This window comes from Sceloporus occidentalis, unplaced genomic scaffold (assembly GCF_023333645.1).
Source record: "Sceloporus occidentalis isolate IW3139 unplaced genomic scaffold, rSceOcc1.0.p SCAF_105, whole genome shotgun sequence".
In the NCBI taxonomy this organism is placed as follows: domain Eukaryota; kingdom Metazoa; phylum Chordata; class Lepidosauria; order Squamata; family Phrynosomatidae; genus Sceloporus; species Sceloporus occidentalis.
Genome location: NW_028317085.1, coordinates 3353638 through 3373417, shown reverse-complemented (window position 1 = coordinate 3373417; position 19780 = coordinate 3353638). Strand labels below are relative to the sequence as shown.

General features: G+C 39.9%; 1 protein-coding gene across 1 annotated transcript; it reads right to left on the bottom strand.

Moving 5' to 3' along the window:
• Positions 1–7185: 7185 nt before the first annotated feature.
• LOC149283418 (unhealthy ribosome biogenesis protein 2 homolog) lies at positions 7186–19504 on the bottom strand. Its single transcript, XM_089497636.1, has 9 exons — positions 19379–19504; positions 18799–18975; positions 14263–17557; positions 13549–13709; positions 10994–11104; positions 10111–10353; positions 9760–9850; positions 9119–9258; positions 7186–7383 (listed from the first exon to the last, which is right to left on the bottom strand). The coding sequence occupies exons 1-9, from the start codon at positions 19502–19504 to the stop codon at positions 7186–7188; spliced, it is 4542 nt and encodes a 1513-aa protein (XP_089353762.1).
• Between the last annotated feature and the right edge of the window lie 276 nt (positions 19505–19780).

Genomic DNA, 19780 nt, shown 5'->3' with positions numbered 1-19780 from the left:
ACCATGCAATTCCAAAGTGTTCATTTGCTTTTTATTGCCAATGTATAACAGTTTATTTTAGGAAGGATAGACAGATCTGGTATAACACTCACTTCTATTATATGCATATGTATTGTGTGACGGGAACGACCTGTAGCCTTTCTGGGTACACCCGGACACACATGTCCACCACAAGGTGAACCAAACAGAACACACATTAGAAAGAAACAAAATTATTCCACGAAAAAAAGTGATGCCCTCAAAAAGTGTAATTACTGAAATTAATTCTAATCTTATTAAATATACTCAAATAGCACATTGGTGTATCATATGAGTTTTGGGAGGAAATTCACATTTTAAGAGTGATGACAAAGAAATGTCAACCCTCATTAGTATTGCACTCATGTAGCCAGGCGCATTAGGAGGATGAAAATGAAGACACTAGAGGTTGACATCTAGTGCTTTATGTACATACCCAGCAAATACACCGACAGTACCTGCTGTGTTTTGCATAATATGTTGATTTGTGGTGATGGATGAATATCCTGCAGCAGCAATCACTTAACATGGCAGAATCTAAATGTACACGACTGCAGTCTATTTAGCAATAAAAACACGTCAGACACTATTAATATTACTGTTGATCTTAATATAACTGCAGTTTATTTTTGTGAAAGAGAAAATGAAGAGCTTTTTTAATGGTATATATTGATCATTATCTTGATGACATCTTTACAAGCGTTTTCATTTAAAAAAAAAGAAAAGTTATATACTATGTAAGATTACATTATCAATGCAAATGCATCTTTAAAAAAGAAGCATTAAAAGGACATAAAATGTTTTCACTGTTCAAAAACCATCTTAGGAAAGCATATCAAGCATTGCAACAAAGGGATTAAAATGTAGATATTTGAGCAAGCTCCTGTCATCAGCACATTGCCCCACTGTTTTAATTAAATATAATATCTACTGGAGCACATAATGATGTTTATAATACTAATCGTCAAGGAATTTTATGACTAAAAATGTTACCCATGTAGAATTTGAAGTTTTATTTTGATCAAGGGTATGCCATAAGATGCATCTCATATCATTCCTGTAAATATATACATTTCCTAGAAGATTCATAAATAAGATTTAGGCAATGGGTTACTGTTTGAATGTGTACACATTTGCCACTGTAGGTTAATTGTAACTGTAGTCATTCAGATATGAACTGTGAATAGAGTGGAGGTTATGTATAAAGCATTTCCACAAAATAGGGAAAATATTGCAAAAGGGAGTAAACAGCATTATGTGCACTATTTTTTCCTCTTTACTCTCTCATCATCACCATCTCTTAATTTTGTTTCTCCTCCACACTCTCTCCCAATCTCCTGTCTCTCCTTTTTTCTTCTGTTTTTCCTTTTTCTCCCGCTCTCTTCACTCCCCACAGTTCCTTCCTGTGCCCTTTCATCTCTCTTTCTTCACTTCTCTCTCTTTCTTTCAACCTTTCTTCTTTCTCCTCACTCTTTCTACAGTCTCTTTCACCCCCCTTTTGCATAGCCCGTTGCATCAATCTCTACAGAGTTCCACACTGCCTCTGAAAACATCAGCACTAGCACTGTGCAACGGGGGCCTCATAAAATGGGTTTCCACGGCCAAGCAGCTGCACACAAGCCACCGATCACTATGCACAAGTGGTGTAAGTGGAGCAGTAGAAATGTGTTCTCTGGAGTGATGAATTATGCTTCACCATATAGAAGTCTGATGGATGATTGTATCCCTTACGAAAAATTACTGCAGTTTTTTCTGAAGTAATACTGCAGTTTTTTGGACATGAACAAACGGCAATACTGCACTTTTACTGCATTTGTACTTCACTGTACTGCACTTTTACTGCAGTTGTTTTTGTACGGAAGTACAAATGCAATAAAGCTGCAGTACATTGAAGTACAACCAGGGCCGGCCCAAGGCAAAATGCCGCCTGGGGCGAATTTTAAAATGCCGCCCCCCCCTTATGTACCCTTCCTCTCCCTCTGCCCCCCCCCCCTTGTACTTACCTTTCAGCAGTCCTGCCGCGGGTCTCCCTGTTCGGTCTCGGTGCCGGCTTGTAATGCTGAGCGCCGGAAATCTTCCGGCACTCAGCATTACAAGCCAGCACCGAGACCGAACAGGGAGACTCGCCGCAGAGGAGAGAGCGAGGGGCGCCGAGCGGTACTGACACCGGCGCCCCTTTCTCTCTCTTTCGCTTTAAAAAAAAAAAAAAAAAGGCTTGGGGCGGCGAAGTGCCGCCCCTTCAAGAGTGCCGCCTGGAGCGGTTGCCCCACTCGGCTCCATTGTCGGGCCGGCCCTGAGTACAACTGTAGGTTTGCAATATAAAAAAAAAAAGTGCAGTAAATGTGCAGTAAAACTGCAGTAAATGTGCAGTAATACTGCAGTAAAAGTGCAGTATTGCAGTTTTTTCATGTCCAAAAAACTGCAGTATTACTTCAGAAAAAACTGCAGTAATTTTTCGTAAGGGTAGGTTTGGCGGATGCCACTAGAACGCTACCTATCCAAATGCATAGTACCTACTGTAAAGTTTGTGGAGGAGAGATAAGAGTCTGGGGCTCTTTGTGGTTTGGGCCAGTTTTTGGTTCCTTTTGTTCTAGCATACAGCATACAAAAACATTTTAGACAATGTTACAACTTTATGACACCGGTTATGGGAAGGCCCTTTCCTGTTCCAGCATGGCTGTACCCCTGTGCACAAAGCAAGGTCCATAAAGACATGGTTTCTCAAGTTTTGCGTAGAGGAACTGGCGGGGGCCAGGACAGAGCCCTATTCCTAACCTGAACACATTTAGGATGAATTGGAACGCTGACTGCAAGCCAAGCCTTCTCATCCAATATCAGTGCCTGATCAGTGGAGGTCAGAGTTCCAGAACGCACCAAATTTTTAGAAGTTTATCATCTTCTAGATTGTAAACTCGTTTGAGAATAGCCTGTCTTACTTTTTGTTTCTGTAAGTCCAATTTGTTTTGTTACGCGCTACTTGAATATGAGAGCACTATATGAATCAATAAATACCGTATTTGCTCGATTATAAGACGACCCTGATTATAAGACGACCCCCCAAAATCTGAATATTAACTTAGGAAAAAAAGAAAAAGCCTGAATATAAGACGACCCTAAAGGAAAAAAGTTTTACCAGTAAATGTTAATTCATGTAAACTATTTTTTTTAATAAAAGCTATGATTGAGAAAAATATTTTTTTTGTTTTTATTTCTTGTATTTTCCAACCTGTCCCCCAGTTACGCACATCTGCCCCCAGGCTTGCCACTCCAATATGGCACTGTGGCCCATGATATGCTTTTTAACCCTCTATATGCCACTGTGCCCCATGGTATGCCTTTTGACCCCCTATGTGCCACTCTGCCTCCAGAAATGCCTTATACCCCTATATGCCACTCTGCCTCCAGAAATGCCTTATACCCCTATATCCCATTCTGGCATTTAGGGGGTTAAAATGCATATTATGGGGCAGAGTGGCATATAGGGAGGTATAAGGCATTTCAGGAGGCAGAGTGGCATTAAGGGAGTTAAAAGGCATTGTATAGAGCACTCTGCCTCCAGAAATGCCTTATACCCCTATATGCCACTCTGGCATTTAGGGGGTTAAAATGCATATTATGGGGCAGAGTGGCATATAGGTGTATAAGGCATTTCAGGAGGCAGAGTGCTCTATTAAATGCCCCCTTAACGCCACTCCAGAAATGCCCTATGCCCCCATTTAACACACACACACACACCCTATACCCCCATTTAACTAACACACACACACACACACACACACACTCTCCCCTCCCCTCTCTTACCGGTGCTTCCAGCCGGGGCAGCGGGTTGACGTCGCCTTCTGCTGCAGCCGGAAGGAGGTGGAGTTGGCAGCGGGGGTTTGTATCCGTCCGTCGCGTATACTTTCCCCGGCTGTCAGAGATCAGAGTTCCCCGCACCGGTGCGGGGAACTCTGATCTCTGACAGTCGGGGAAGGTTTGCGCGACGGACGCAGACAACCCCCGCTGCTAGCCACACCTCCTTCCGGCTGCAGCGGACGTTGTCTACGCGGATCGCGTAGACGTCAACCCGCTGCCCCGGCAATACAGCAGGAAGCACCGGTAAGTGTGTGTATGATGGGGGGGGGGGGGTGAGACAGGAGGATCCAGGTCCCCTGCAGCGGTGCGGGGGATCTGGATCTTAGTCTCCTAATCAGACTCTATTTGAGGTCTGATTAGAAGACGACCCCGATTAGAAGACGAGGGGTATTTTTCAGAGCATTTGCTCTGAAAAAAACCTCGTCTTATAATCGAGCAAATACGGTAATAATGATAATATCTTTAAACAAATGTCACTTGATTTTGACAGTGAAGCTGTGCATTTTTTTTACTAGTTGACTTTGTGTAATATTCATACAAAATACAGCAGAATAGTCACACTGGCAGTAAAATGTATTTGGCTTTTAACAAAGAATTAAAATAGAGGAATGACTCAGCACACAGCATTATCTAAGGATGACTAAATTCTCACAATCCCCTGTGTCGCTATGTTGAATAGAGTGACGTATGACAAAGGAAGCCATTCTCTGCCTCTGGCATGATATAAACTATAACAATGAATCGAAAATTGGAAAAAAAAAAACTTTTTTCAAAAGTGGTTTTTCATATAAAAATAGGAACTGGAGATCCTAAAGTGAGAAATGTTACATTTAATACTGTATCACCGGACCGAAGCAAATGGCTTGCTATTTGTTTACATGTTCTTATATAGATTATATCCATTAGGAATGTCCAACGAGCCAAACTGCAAAAGTGGGAATGGCTGCCCCTAGGCATTGACCTGATTTACACTCATAAAGGAATATGTCTGCCAAAAAGAACATTTGTATCTAACTTTTGTGATAGGATCGATGCACACTGGGCAGTCTAACATGGAACATGCAAACATAAAGGGACACTGTCACGGAGGCGGATAGTCCGACCGACTACCTCCGCTGACTTCTGTAGCCTGGGACAATACATTCTTTCCCCGGTTTCTGCTACTAATGCCTCTCCCTGTGCAACCCAGCATACTGCTTGCTTTTGAGATGATTCATTGCATTGTCTGCTCACCTTTAAGCCTTCAGAAATAAGACTGCCCTTCATTGGGTGATGCTAGAGGAGGCCCCTGCCGGCGACCAATAGAGTCGCTTGTACGGACCTTTAACTCCCGAACCGCGAAGGAGTGCGAGCACCTGTAGGGGCCTCCTCTAGCATCAACCAATGAAGGGCAGTCTTATTTCTGAAGGCTTAAATAGAGTTTCTCGTACTGACCTGTAACTCCTGACGCCAAAACTTCCTGGCGGGGGGAATATGAGTTAAAGGTCCATAAGAACTTCACCTAACATTGACTTTGCCATCAGTACCAACATGGACTATGAAGACTAGATCACCAGCCTCTCCCAACAATCTGTCCACTCGGTCCACAACATGCCAAACCCGAACAACTGGGAGACTGCATACTGATCGGCATTCTGGGTCTTGGCGGTGGATTACTTCCCTAGCATTTTCTTTCCCATCTGCACTAGAGGTCATTCACCTGGCTGCTTGGTGAATCTGCCTGCTCCAGTAGTGCCAGATGTAAACTGATCTCCCCAACATCCGCACATAAACAGGCAAACATATTGGGTTGAGCAAGTCCAGAACTAGTCTCCCTTATTTCCCCTACTCCACCTATTGCAACTGACCAAGCTCTGTGCACTATTAAATTATAGTTACTTGATGAAATCTTTTGCAGATGTCAGATGTTGGGATGTTGACTGTGTGTTAATAAGGAGCAGCCTTAACCGTAAGGAGCAGTTGGCTGCGATCTACACAAATACACACGGTCCTTTGATAAAGGTCCATTTACCACTGGATGTTGATAGACTGATACTACCCTACATGAGACCATTATCTAAAAATAAGGATCTATTTCCCAACCACTTAACACGAACTTTTAAAAAAAAGAAAAAAGGGGAAAAAAAAAAAAAAGACCATAACAATGCAAAATGCTTATTTATGGTTTTAAATAAGCAAATGAGAAGAGATCGAATTGTGCCGATTGTTACACAGAGATAGCTCCTGAAGATCATTTGTCATTTTTTATTTCAAAACAAAAAAACACTTAGAGGGTCCTTGGGGACACACGTACATTTGTATTATTCCATGCCATTAAGTGAGCACATTTTCTGCAACAAGAAAATGCATTAGCACATTACAAATAATGGCTGTTCTTCATGTGATCACGTTTTTGTAAAGGTACACAAAATATGTACGTTTAAATGGTTAGTAACTTCATTTGGAAAGAGGCAACTTGTTTTCAGTCATGGAACATCAGCATAAAAAGGGTCACTTGTAAAATTGTGTTTTCACATACAGACATACTTAGAAATAATTATTATTATTATTAACGCTGAACATGCGGCGGCCTTAGATCTCTCTCTGTTATCGTCTTGTAATAACAAGGAGAAACTTATGAACCCAAGTAGATCAGTCATTGTCTTTCAGAGCCATGCCATTATTAGTCGGCTGTGCTTGTATGAGAGTATCCTAAAATTATACACTGTTGCTGGTGTTTGATGGTAGACATAGACACACTTTGGCATAAAGGCCAAGGTTCATATCCTACTTGTATCAAGGCATAAATATTACAGGCCTCCCCAAAATCCTTATATAAAATTTAACAACCTGCAGTAGCGGTAAAAAAAATAAACTTTACATTGTAAATCGGCAGAATCCCAGGTCTCAAGGAGAGATAGAGCCTTAAGTGTTTATCTTGTCAATATGGAATCTGCATGAGAGTTCCAGGATCAACTCGTTATTTTCCATTACCTAGGGCCAACCCTCTACCACACATTTGGGGTATATAAAGTAAAAAAAATTAATGAAATAAAATCAAATGCTTTTCAATAAACAATACTACTCAAACAGTAAATGGCACATTTATTTTTGCAGAACAATGCTCCTTGTTCACCTCTCCCTCCATGTATACCTAATAGCGGTATATATCGTCTGGTATTACAAAAAAAAATTAAACTGTGCAATTGCTAGTGTTCCATTAAGGTAACGACCATGGTTGTACCCTGGAAAAATATTTTAAGCAATGCAATTCATGCTTAAAATATGTTTTTACCATTTAATATACATAAATATTTTAACATAAAATGCAAATCAAGCGGTGTATTTTTCTTCTCCTTGGTTCTTTGTTTTGTGGTAATGGATGTACTCATTGTACAGCTCTTTGAATACTTCTCTCACCCCCATTTGTAAGGATGCATTTAAGAACTTGATATCACGGTCAATACATAGGTCCAAAATGTGGAAGATTCCTTCAGTTAAATGCTTCTTCACGGCAGGCTGCAGAGTCACCTAAATCAGAAAAATATAGCCAACATTTAGCGATAATACCAAATATGAGAGGAAAAAAAAGTTTTTTTTCTCTATGAGGCCATGGCAGGTCCTGCATGGCTGTATGAGAAGCACCAGATGTGATCTTCTCACACGCGGCGTTTTTCCATACAACCGCACAGGTCCTGTTGGGGCTTCTACAGCAGACCACCACAGAACACTGCCGCTCTCACAAAAAAAAAGGTAGGCAAGTTGAAGGGGTGTTATAGGGGCTGATGGGGACATGGCAGGTTCTGGTAGGGAGAATACAGAGATTAGTGCAAGGTGATCTGGTGGAAAAGAGATAATATGGAGGTTGGTGTTGGTTATATGGTAGAAAGGGACATGATATGAAAGCTGGAGCATGTGACTTGGTGAAAGGAAAGAAGATATGGAGGTTGATGTAGATCAGGCCTACACAGCTCCAGTCCTTGAGGGCAAACAGGGCACAATTCAATCTTAGCTTAAAAGTACAGACATCAACAAAAATTTACTAAACTAGATATATCTTGTATACATGAAAGAATTCAAATAATTCCTGGCCTGTCTCTTGCATATCTTAAAGTATTGACTTTTTTTTATTATTATTATTAATTTTTGGTCATGTATTCATTTATCGGCAAGCCTTGGTGGTTGATCATACTCTGTGGGTCATATGTATTGTGTATATATAACTATTATTTTGTTGCAGAGGATAGCTGTGTTAGTTCAGTACCATTGTCACGTTAGTACAGAAACTAGATTAGACAAAGATTTAGGATTTCCGGCTACAGTGTCATAAGGCACTTTTGTGTCTTGATGTCTAGTGTTTCCTTTTTGAATTTTGAACGCTTGTGTGGGATTCTGATTATCTTCCTTGATTAAGACATTGATTCCGCAACACATTCTTCTCATATGGACCTAATGAGTTATTGCACCCCCCTTAGGTTACATTACCTTATCAGTCTGTTTTGCTTTTTTCACCCAGACAGTGACTCTTACAATGCTACTAAAGTGTGAATTGTCCTGTTTTGGGCCTATAAAACCCAGGCACCCCTATACTGGAGGACCTTAGCTGGGTCACCTACCCAACGCTAAGTGACTCTGTAATTAGTAGAGAGTATAGAATGTGGTGAGTTAGCATATGGTGTAAGGTGATGTTAGATTATGCGAGCTTGTGTGTTCATGTATGAGAGTGTGTGTTAAAACAAGTTTGCATGGTTAAATGCACAGAAATCCTGCACCCAGGTGCCAGTAACCACAGGCTCACCTCTGTACTTGAGTACGCTTTTATTTTTAAAATCACAGTAATCACAGCAAGGTTTTTTGCTGGCAGCAGCCCTTAAAGATGTATTCGCTAACTTGGTTATTAAACACACAATTTAACTTTCCAGCTTCTTTGGAAATCTTTGTATAAGGCTGCTTGTTTCTCACGGGTGGGGAGAGGTAGAAAAGTCATTTGGTCTATTTTCCCGATATAGACTCAGACCTTAATCAGTCTCATCTCATCTTTAAATTTATACCTATCCCATGCACGTTTAAATTGCCTTACTGTGTTAACCTCTACCAATTCTGCTGGTAGACTGTAACATATCTCTAAGCAAAGTAAACACTTGCAGCAAAGTAAAGCTTTCTTACATTACAACTAAGCCTCTGGCCCTTCATCTGAAATAAATTCTCATGTCATTTGTTATAATACTTAAGGATACAAAGTAATCTATCTTCCATTTCTGCTTACCTTCTGGAGTTCATTTACATACTGCGAGACTATAAAAGCAGAGAACACAGTGAATTCCTCGGTCTTTGCTGCTATGTGGGTATACATGCGCTCCGCCAGCCGTGCACACTGCATTATAACTTCACATTCAGGAGCGGCAACTGCAAAGCCATCAAGCAAAACAGTAAGACCGCAAGTATGTCGTGTTTAAATTGCCATCATATAAAAAAAAAAAAAATCACTTTCTAACGCCAAGTGCCAATGGTTGGTTTATTAAGAAAACTTGTGAGTGTCAAATGCTCGCTAGTAATCGCTGTTATCTCCCGGTATCCTTCCGATTATCACTGGTTATGTCTAACGTTATCAGCCTCTTAAACTATATTAACAGACTTGTGGCAAAAAGTACTAAACTTAGACCAATCATTATTTTTCCTTGAGAAAGTGGTTTCTTTTTACATACTCGCTCAGTCAAGCACCATTTTTCTTTGCCGCCTAAATTATTTAGCCTTCCATGGTTTCTCTTGTAGCACTTTATGCTAGCCGACAGTGTCATCCTCACATGCATTTCCAATACTTCTAGTAGAAAAAAATAGGGCTGCTCTCGGACATAATATTCTTCTAAATAGAGTACGGCTGACAATGAATCACAATGATATAATTACCTTTATCTCCTCTCTGCCTTCCCTCGTGCATCACAGATAACAGTAGTCTATGAAAACTACTCAGAAATGATGGAACTGCTTTCAGCATAGCCTAGAGGAGGAGGAAAAAAAAACACATTAAAAGAATAAAGAACACAAAATTATTGAACTAGTCATAGAGTGAGAAAAAGCAGCTTCTTGCTGGTTTGGCCCAGGAAAAATACTTGATATATGAATATATAAGTAAAGACGAAATGAACCCGTCTGTTCAGTATCTTTTTTTTAGGATCTATGAATTTTGACTTTTCCAAACAGGGTCATAATATGATATTTAAATGTTTAGTTTTTTTTACATAGAACATACATAGCTACCTTTGAATGACACTGCAGTATGGAAAAAAGTACTTCATGTGCTCCCAGGAACATGCTGTAGTAATCGTCTGCCTTCAGGTGATCCAGCGGCACTGTTAAAAGAACGCTGAATGATAGGGTAATGTGGTGCGGGTTTGTCAGGAAAGATTCACCCCGTCTTAACAACAAGGCTAACGACTCCAACACGGGTACTACTATAGTGGGAAGCAGCGAGCGGTCTTTACATGCTTCTTTGCACAGAGTCTGCAAAAAGTGAAAAACAAAAGCAAGGTTAGAAAGATACTATTTTTTTTGGGGGGGGGGGAAATCAGACCACTCTTTGGGACCCCAAATCCCTCTGTGCCTCTTTCACTCCCTAAAGTCATTGTTTAATAAAACCTTATAATATTTGCTGGGTGTTCCTCTACAGCCCTAAAGGCCGCAGTAAGGAAATATGTAGAGATAAAGCAAAAAATGTTTATGCATTAAATTGTGGAAATAAAATACACTAATCCTCTTCTACGCAATCTACCACATCACTACTAATAGATTGTAGAGTCTCACAAACGTTCTGCCCATTAGTCACAAGCAAAATGATTCCTCTCTGTGTTTAGTAGGTGCTAGGAGGTACAACGATTTATTCAAAGTTTGGCAGAGCAAAACGGGTAGATCCACTAAAGCTTTTAAGTCATCAGATCTGGATTTTCATGAACTGTTAACATGGACGGTGGTTTCGCTACTATTGTTAAATAGCCTCAGGTGAATATAAACATTACTGGTTAGTGGTAATAAAAACAGTTCACATTCACCCCTCATATGTAGACAAAGTTAGTAGGCTGGGTTCCCTCGTCAAATACTCACTTCCATACTTTCCACAACAATCCCAGCTGATTTTAGGACTTACCACTAGAGCTGTAATGATCTGGGGAGCAGTAAACCAGAATAATTTCCCACAGTCTCCATGTAACGGGCAACTGAGCAGCAGCTTAATCAGAGTGATGCTAGCAAACGGCTCCTGCAAGGCAGACACATACAAAAATCACATTGATGAAGGAAAGTGACGAATAAGAAGGAAAACCCAAAACGGCTGGGTCAGCCAGGAGTAGAGGACATCTTAATTCCAGGGCTGCAACAACTAATCGATACAATCGATAATGAAAATCGTTGCCAACAAATTTCATTATCGATTAGTTGAATGGATTTTTATCGATTATAAAATGAGGGGTTTTTCAGAGCAAAAATACTCCTCGTTTTATAATCCGTTTCAGTGTGACTCACAGCAGCGGGTACTACTTACCAGTCCCTCCCTGCAATCACTGCCGATTGGCCCCGCCCACTTCTTCCAGTCCCTCCCTGCAGTCACTGCCGATTGGCTGTAAGGAAGGACAGGGAGAAAGGGGCGGGGCCAATTGGCAGTGACTGCAGGGAGGGACAGGGAGAAAGAATGGGGCGGGGCCAACGTGCCGATGGCTCAAGAACTCATCTAACTGGTGACTATAAAATTAATATTTGGGCTGCTGAAAGTTAGGGGCAGTTATAGTTAGTGGGGTGTTTACGGTTAATTGTGGTTGATGGTTGATGGGGTGAAGTTCAGGGTTAATTTAGGAGCAGTTATGGTTAAAGAGGTCTTCTCTTCAGGGTTAATTTAATGCTGAGAACTGAGGGTTAATTTAATTAGGTTAACTTAAGGTGCAGTTAGAGGTAAAGGGGGGCAAACTGAGGGGAATCTAAATCCTGGGGGCAGTGAAGATTAACCGTGTATTTATTTATAAAAGTATTGTGTCTGTGAATGAGTCTGCAAATCTACGAGGGCACTAGGGCATATCAGGGGGTATACGGTATACAGAGTGACATATCTGGAGGTATAAGGCTTATAGGGTATATAAGGCATATGTGGGGACGGTGGAGTGGCATGTCTGGGGGTATGTGGCATATCTGGGAGGCGGTGTGGCAAGCCTGGGCTCAAATGTGCATAACTGGGGGGGCAGGTTGGGAAATAAAAACAAGAAATGCATTTTTATCAAAGTTTTTATTCTGCTGTTTGTTTTTTACATCCTACGCTACTTTATTAAATTATTTTAAATAAATGAAAAATGTAAAAAAAAATTATCGGATTAATCGAAAAAGTTAATCGGCCAACTAATCGAGTATGAAAATAATCGTTAGTTGCAGCCCTACTTAATTCTTTACAAGGATCGTGTCTTGCAATTGGTAGAGGAGCCAACAAGGAAGGAGGCTGTACAAGATTTAGTATTTACACATGGAGACTTGATTGGGCGTCAGTCATCATCAGTGTGGAGAACATAAAGGACCGAGATTGTGCTGCAACACACTAAAACTAAGGTTTTAGAAAGACTGATTTTTCTAAAACAAACAGATTTTATGGTGAGTCTATGATGGTCTTTAGATGGAGGCCAGGAGAGGTGCAACTATTTCAGAGATATTCGGTTTAAGACAACAAAAAAACTTTGCATTAAACTTGATAGTTAGACTAAAATAAAAAAGAAGCAACTGTGGTACCTCGCAGACAAGGGAAATATATTGAATGAGAAGAAGGTAGCTTTTTAAGAACTATAAAAGACTCAAAATGAGGAAGATGGGAGCAAATATAAAGCTAAGCTTAGCGAGGCAAAACGCATTATTAGATGCACCAAAAGAAACACTGGGAATAAGTTTGCCGGATTAACAAAAAGTGTGATAAATCCTTTAGATATATAAAAAGGAATACAGTGGGATGTGAAGGTGTGGATACCTAGCTAGCACAGAGAAATAGGGAACATGCAAACCAGGTGTGTTCACAGAGGATAAAGACCCGACTGCATACACCTAAAGTTATTGAAAGAGCTCTGGAACATCCTGGCAAAACCATATAGCAGACTTATTTAACTAGTCACTATTGGCAGGAATAGTTCCAGGAGACCGAAGTTTGCAACTGTAGTATCCCCGTACGAAATGTAGCAGGGAAGACAATTACAGGAGCAATAAGGCTTAAGCGAGTAGTTGGAAAATGAATGGAAATCATGCTAAATGACAAGATATCTGGAATTTGCATGATCAAAAACAGCATGGCTTTACTACAGGGAGACCCCGTCAAACTAACAATTTATTTTTATGACTGGTTAACTAAGATAACAGACCAAGGAGGAGCTGTTGATATCGCCTAGATTTCCGTAAACCATTCAACATTGTCCCCATATAGTCTCTGGATTAAAATGTCAAAAGAGTTGAGTGACAGACGGTAGGATTTCCAGGTGAAACAAATGAATGGCAAGCGATTTAGGTAAATTGGAGGGATGGCTGAGAGTGTGGTAGTAGTTTAAGGTTAATAAATGTAAAACGACACACTTTGGACATTTCCTGACAGTGTCATTTCTTCAGTGTTATCACGAGAAAAGATATAATAAAATAGTGCAGACTAATCATACTAATACATGAACACAGAATAGAAAGTTCACCTACCTTATAATCTTGTTTCCACAAGTTAGTGACTTCGAGCCATTGGAGAACAAGCTTCATCATTACGTAGAATTCTTCATCGCTGCAGCTCTGTACCATGCGGGAAAATAACTCCGTTAACTCGCTCTCTACGCGTTGAATTATATGGATGCCCACCCAAGGGCCTGAAAACACAAAATGTACATTTAACAAGACATGTAACGTATTCCCAAGCCTTCTAAAGCATGCCAATCAACGTTTCTATGAAAATAGGGTCTTGGCAACCGTATAGTGAGTGGGAGTTATTTCAAACAGAGATAACAGCATCTATTGTCATTAACTAAACATTTACTGAGAAACTAGAGAAAACTTAAATTAAGATATTTTGAGATATAAACATAAGAGTCACTATGGATTACATCAACATTAAAGGATAAGTGAAGCGCGAAAAAGTTTCTTTAAAATTACTTTAAACACTAATAAGACAGGGACATGCCTTTTTGGTCATATCTGAACAATATTTTATGCAATATGGATGCTATACTACAGTTGTCCTTTAATGCAAGAAAACTATTTGGGAGTCACGCACACAAAGACTGAATCTTTACCATAACTTTTTACAGTTAAAATTTTTTTTCGAAACAAAGATTCTATAAGTTTGGTTTCAACAGAGATTTTCCGTTGAATGAGAGTTTTAACAGCAGTATCATAAATCACTGTAGACCTGAAAACGCTTACCTTTCAAAAGGTTTTTCAGCGCACTGAATATTGAGATGATTAGGCTTTCTTGGGAATCACGAATTTCTTTCACACCTATACAGATTGTCAAGTAATGCAAAGCAGCTCTCAAAAAGGTAATCTGGTCCTCCGCGCAGCAAAGCTCTCTCAAAATCTGCGAGCAGAAACTTTTGTACAGTTCAACGTTCTGAAGTTCCACTTTGTCCCTAACATCTGTGTGCGTCGTGTCCATCAGCGACAAGCGGCTTAGCTCAGCTTCAAGTAGGGTTGTAACACAGGACACCAGGAAGGATGGCAACATCTGAGTAGGCTCACTGACCTTCAGGCATTGATGGAGAACCATGCCCATTTTCACCACAGCCTCTTGTAGCAGAGATGACAGACTCTGAGTCCTGTGTTTATTTAAATGCTGTTCCTGTAGGCAAGGTTTTATGAGCTTACATAAGGTGTTGAGTGCTATTAGAAGCAGATGACCTATGCGGATGTTCCACTTTGGGTCTTCTGAACCCGGTATAGAATGTACCACAAAGTCTAAAAATTTCTCCAGGTTCAGGAGGACACTTTGTTTCCTTTCTACAACCATGCCAAGGAAGCTCTCCAGAAAAGACTGCGCAGTCTGGATGAAATCGGGCCACTGCGGATTCATTTCAGCGCCGTTGGCAAATTCCCAGCTAGCCTTCAAAAGCGAACCAACGGCAATTTCTAGAATGTCACTGGCATACAGCAGTTTGAACACTCCATTAGAATACCTTCCGCTAACGAGGCATGTCAGGAGCTTACAACAAGTGGACGTTAGACAAAGATTCCCAAGCGCACAGCCTGCTCGAGTTAAAGAGAGTAGTAAGAGAAAACAGCGACTTTGATCCGAGGGGGACAGACTATCAGGTTTCAATGCAACAATAAATTTAATAACCCTAACAAGGTGAGCGATATCTGATTCAGACAAACTTGGAGAGGTGCCTGACCGGCTCATTGACAATACAGTCTGCGCTGCAGTTTCCATGTTATCCCAACACTGGGAAGAGTTATCGCTTTTCCCTCCTTTTCGGTTAGAAGAAAAGAAATCCTCATGCCACAGAAGGCTTTTCACAGAAAGAAGATCAAATGTATGTCTCAGATCTTTTCGTGTGCTTACGGTACACTTTTTGATTACGGCTGTTACAAAAGCACATTGCAAGATACGCATTTCCGGAAAAAAATCACTACTCAGAAGGCTATCAGATACGGTTTTGAGTGTAATCATTGTATCGTGGTCTTCCTGGTCTTCTTTATCAGATAAAAGTAATAAATCCAACAACATTGCTGCAACCTGATGAGTGTCCTCTGGAGAGATATATGGATGGATGATCAAGAGGTTTGATATTACAAGATACCAGTGAGCAGCAGGAAAACAGTTGGCATCGACAGCACTTGCACTACCACACCAAGGTTCACACTCTTTGGATAAAAAGTCATTTTCAACATGTAGTATGAAAGAAGAAGTGGAACGAAGAGCTAAGAAGTCTGTTTCCGTCATGGATCTATTTTGCATTAATATGTATTTAATTTTCTGAATACACAAGAGTCCTAAACAGTACTTGCTCACAGGACCTTTGGCGAGTGTCACCATTGTCTCCCAACACTCTTTGTCTTCAAGGAGTAATGACAAGTCCCAGCCTTCACCAGGATACTCAACAGCAGTGCTAAATTTATCTAGCTGTGACGTGTATTTGGTACAATTCAACTTGGTCATAGTATCCACTTCTAGCCAAGTGTAAATAAGCAGAAGAGTGACATCACAGAGTTTCTGGAGCCAAACGGAGGATACTGCATCTACTGAATGATTTTTAATGAGATTAAGCGAGGGCTTTATAAATTCATCCATCATTTTCTTCATAAGATTTTGGAAGCGTGCAATAACAGGTACTGGACTGTTGTTATCCATGCTCTTCATATTAAATATCAAACAGTGCAATATAGAACCGAGTGAAAATAGTTTCAGCGACATGTCTGCATCATCTTTAATACCTGGTAGGATAACAGTATAGCATTTTTCCATTACCATGGACCAGATGTCCAAAAGTTGGTTTGGGGGCAGCTCAAGAAGGAGCTCTGAAAGTTTTTTAGTTAGTCCAGGAGAGAAAACAGGCTGTCGTAATTCATCGGTTGCTGGACGATATATAACTATCAAAACTTCTTCAAAGAGTTTGGGGAACTGGCGAAGCTTAGCATATGTTTGCAGGAGGCTTACTATTAGGGTTTCTTGGGCTTTCCTTACTCGCGAATCTAAAATGTCAGCATCAATCCACGCACACGACACAAGGTCATCAAGATCTGGTTCAACAATCAAGTGATTTAACAAGATTAATGTTTTCAGACAGCGGAACCAGGCAGACACAGAGGTGCAAGGGTTGCACACAAGCATCTCTGACAACTTTCTGAAGAAATTGTACTGAATTCCTCTGTGCCTAATGCGATCCACTGCAACGTTGTATATGTCATGACTCAGGACAAGATTCAGGATCTGTTCTAAGGCAAAAAGACCCATGCTCCAACTTGGTTGCTCTGATGAACTCTCTGCTTGCTTCAAAACTGATGACTGGAGACACTCAAAAAGTCTGACCAGCATATGGAAACAGACCAGCTGGTTTCCATCTTTGCAGTAGGAGTCTAGAAAAAGCTTGTATAAGAGAGGAACAGAATTAGCTAAAACTGAAAAATAGTTTTGTTTATCACAAAAACTAGAATCTTCCAGCTTTGACATCATGGAACCAACAGGTTTTAAGAGTGTTTTCACGGATCCTTTTTTCTTTTCCACTTGGTCCACTTCCGAAAGCAGCTCTTCCTTGTATGAAGACAAGAGTTCTGATTGGAAGAGTCCCATCTGAAGAACTGTCTCTAATTTACTTCGAATATCCTTGCTCAACTGATGGCGTACGCGGCTATCATCTTCTTTGCCCCAAGAACGAGTGTTCAGGGAATGTCTTAGTAATAAGCAGGGCTGAAATAACTGTGACAGCACATGGGTAAACACTCTGTTTGGGTTACTCTGCTGCCTTTGTATTTGCAGGTACTGCGTAAAAGACATCTGAAGGACATCAAATAACGGAGCTGTGATCGATTCTGCCGAAGCCAAATAATGGCAAGCCAACATAGACACGTTTCTGAGCAGCTCTACCATAAGCTCACATTTAGCTGTATAGACAAAGGAGAGAGCCGGAGTGGAAAGAATGCCTTGACAGCAACTAAGCACTGTGCCAAGGCCTGCACGGGATCCTTCTGTAGCACAGGATGAAGCAATACATTCATTTATGACCTAAAATACAGAAATAAAGCACACATTAAAAAGGTTATCCTCCATAAAAACAACATATACCCTCAAATAAATGAAAACATCTATAGACTATGAGGAAATCATTTTTGTTTTCCATATTTAACATTAAATGCCACGGAAGCCATGCAGCTTCAATGTAATAGAAATATATAGCAAGATAGGCACGTCATCCTGTATAAGTGAAGACCAAAAGTGGAAAAAAAGCTCTTGAGTTTTTACTGCAGAATAAAAAAAGGACTAGATGGGCCGAATGGTTCTTATCTGCCGTTATGTTTAAGTTAGTTTTGGTCAACGTGACGAATGCAAAAGTGAATAGGCTGCTGCATGGATGGTTCCTTATATTTCCATTGCTTTGTTCTGCGTTAAACTAAGGTTAGAAAAGTTCCTGTTTTAGGAACATAGAAATTAAGAAAGGTACTTTAGACTCTGCTCTAGACTGCCATGATTAATATTCCTCTACATCATTGAGCTAATAATGTCTACTTATTATTGCCTATATTTGGCAAGTCTTTTATGAACGAGTATCCTTTCAGCCTATTGTTACAACAGTCATGGGAAAGAAAAAAACACTGTATAGTATTGCATGGAAGAATTATTTTTCTATGAATACCCGCATGACTACTGGATCCTATTCATAAACCATGTCGGCTTTGTGTCAGAGCTTACAAGTTCTTGAAAAGGATTTTATAATAATACTTAACACTTTATTAAAATAAATCCTTAATGTGTTAAGTACGTTGTTGTGAATCTCCGCATGAAGTATATACACAGGTGTCAAAAACATTGATTATATTAGTTCTGATGTAATACAAACACATATCTATGTAACAGTGTTAAATGTTTTTTTTTTTTTTTTTTTATTAAGAGATGCAAAAAGAGAGTGGAGTTATTTCACTAAAGGAGGAGATAGCAGGAGAGTTCTGGTTTAAACTTCCAGAACATTCTATGTATTATAAAGAGCCATGCCTCGCTAATTCATCTATATGAACGAGCTCAGCATTTACAAAAGGACAGCTAAACCAATCTGGGAAACCTCACATATTTAACTATCTTTTATAGCAGCCATCCAAGCTTTTTCTGGAGCAGAAGTTTCCTGGAGTTGACCATTCATAGTGTAGTAAAGTGAAGTCAGGGAGATAAAACTAACTTTTTACATTTTAGTGAAACGCATCCAACTCTTTAGTAAATACACCCCTACATGGTATAAGTTAACATTGAATCACCTGTGCAATAGTGAATCCAAGTTTTACAGACTTCCCCTCCTTCCCTAGGCTCTGCAGCTTCTTGCTATGCAAAATGTTGTGTAAGAAGCTCCAAAGCTTTTGCTCAAGATCCTCCTCCAGAGCAATTTTCTTCGTGTGACACCCAACCAAAGCATGACTCACCCAGTCAAGTAAAACCTGCGCAAAAAACCCCCCAAGAAAACAGATAAATTTGATTAAAAAAAAGATGACTTTTCCAACAGAACGATCATAATCACTATACAGGTACAAATAATTCTGGTTCAAATAATATATGCAAATCCATACCCAAGTCTACTTCCAACATCTCTATGTAATCCAACACATCTCTATAAATCTATAGAAAATATAAAATGCTGCTTGCATAATATGTAATCAGCCACAAACGAACATACCTGCACATGGAGTTTATTTAAAAGAAAAGATCTTTAGGTTTGATCTCCTATCTGCCTTAAACATAAAAACGTATTGAATGGAGAGGGTAGTAGCAGATTGTCCTTCACCAAGGGAAACTTTTAATAAATGTGTTCCAATGGGCGCTGCAGACTATATTCGTGTTTACCTGTTCTTTGTTAGGAAGGATGCACTGGTTAGAGATCCATGCAAAGTGGGCCAACTTTATTTTATCTTCCCACGGTGTCTTGGAATTCTTTAGCTTCAAGTGGATCCCAGAGTAAACTGCAGCCATGATCAGTTTTCTGTAATGAACACGTAATAAAAACAAAACGGTAAGTCTTGATACCCAGACTCAAACTAAAATAAAGGAACAACAAATAATACTTAATATGAATAAATATCATTCATAAAATCTCAAAAAGTAAACAAACATAGCTTTATAAGTAAGTAAGCCTAAAACAAATGACACCGGTAAAGAACGGTGTCATTTGTGGTTTACGTTTTTTTGTTTTTTAATGAAGCCTTTTATTATTTGTAATACTTCACAAGCAGGATACATTTAATGCCC

Excerpts from the sequence above, each read along its gene's own strand:
- LOC149283418 (XM_089497636.1), bottom strand. The coding sequence starts at position 19,504 with ATGGCTGCAGTTTACTCTGGGATCCACTTGAAGCTAAAGAATTCCAAG. Across the intron at positions 17,558-18,798 it reads TTGGATTCACTATTGCACAG|GTCATAAATGAATGTATTGC; the intron begins GTGATTCAATGT and ends TCTGTATTTTAG. Across the intron at positions 11,105-13,548 it reads TGTGGAAACAAGATTATAAG|GAGCCGTTTGCTAGCATCAC; the intron begins GTAGGTGAACTT and ends TCTGCCTTGCAG.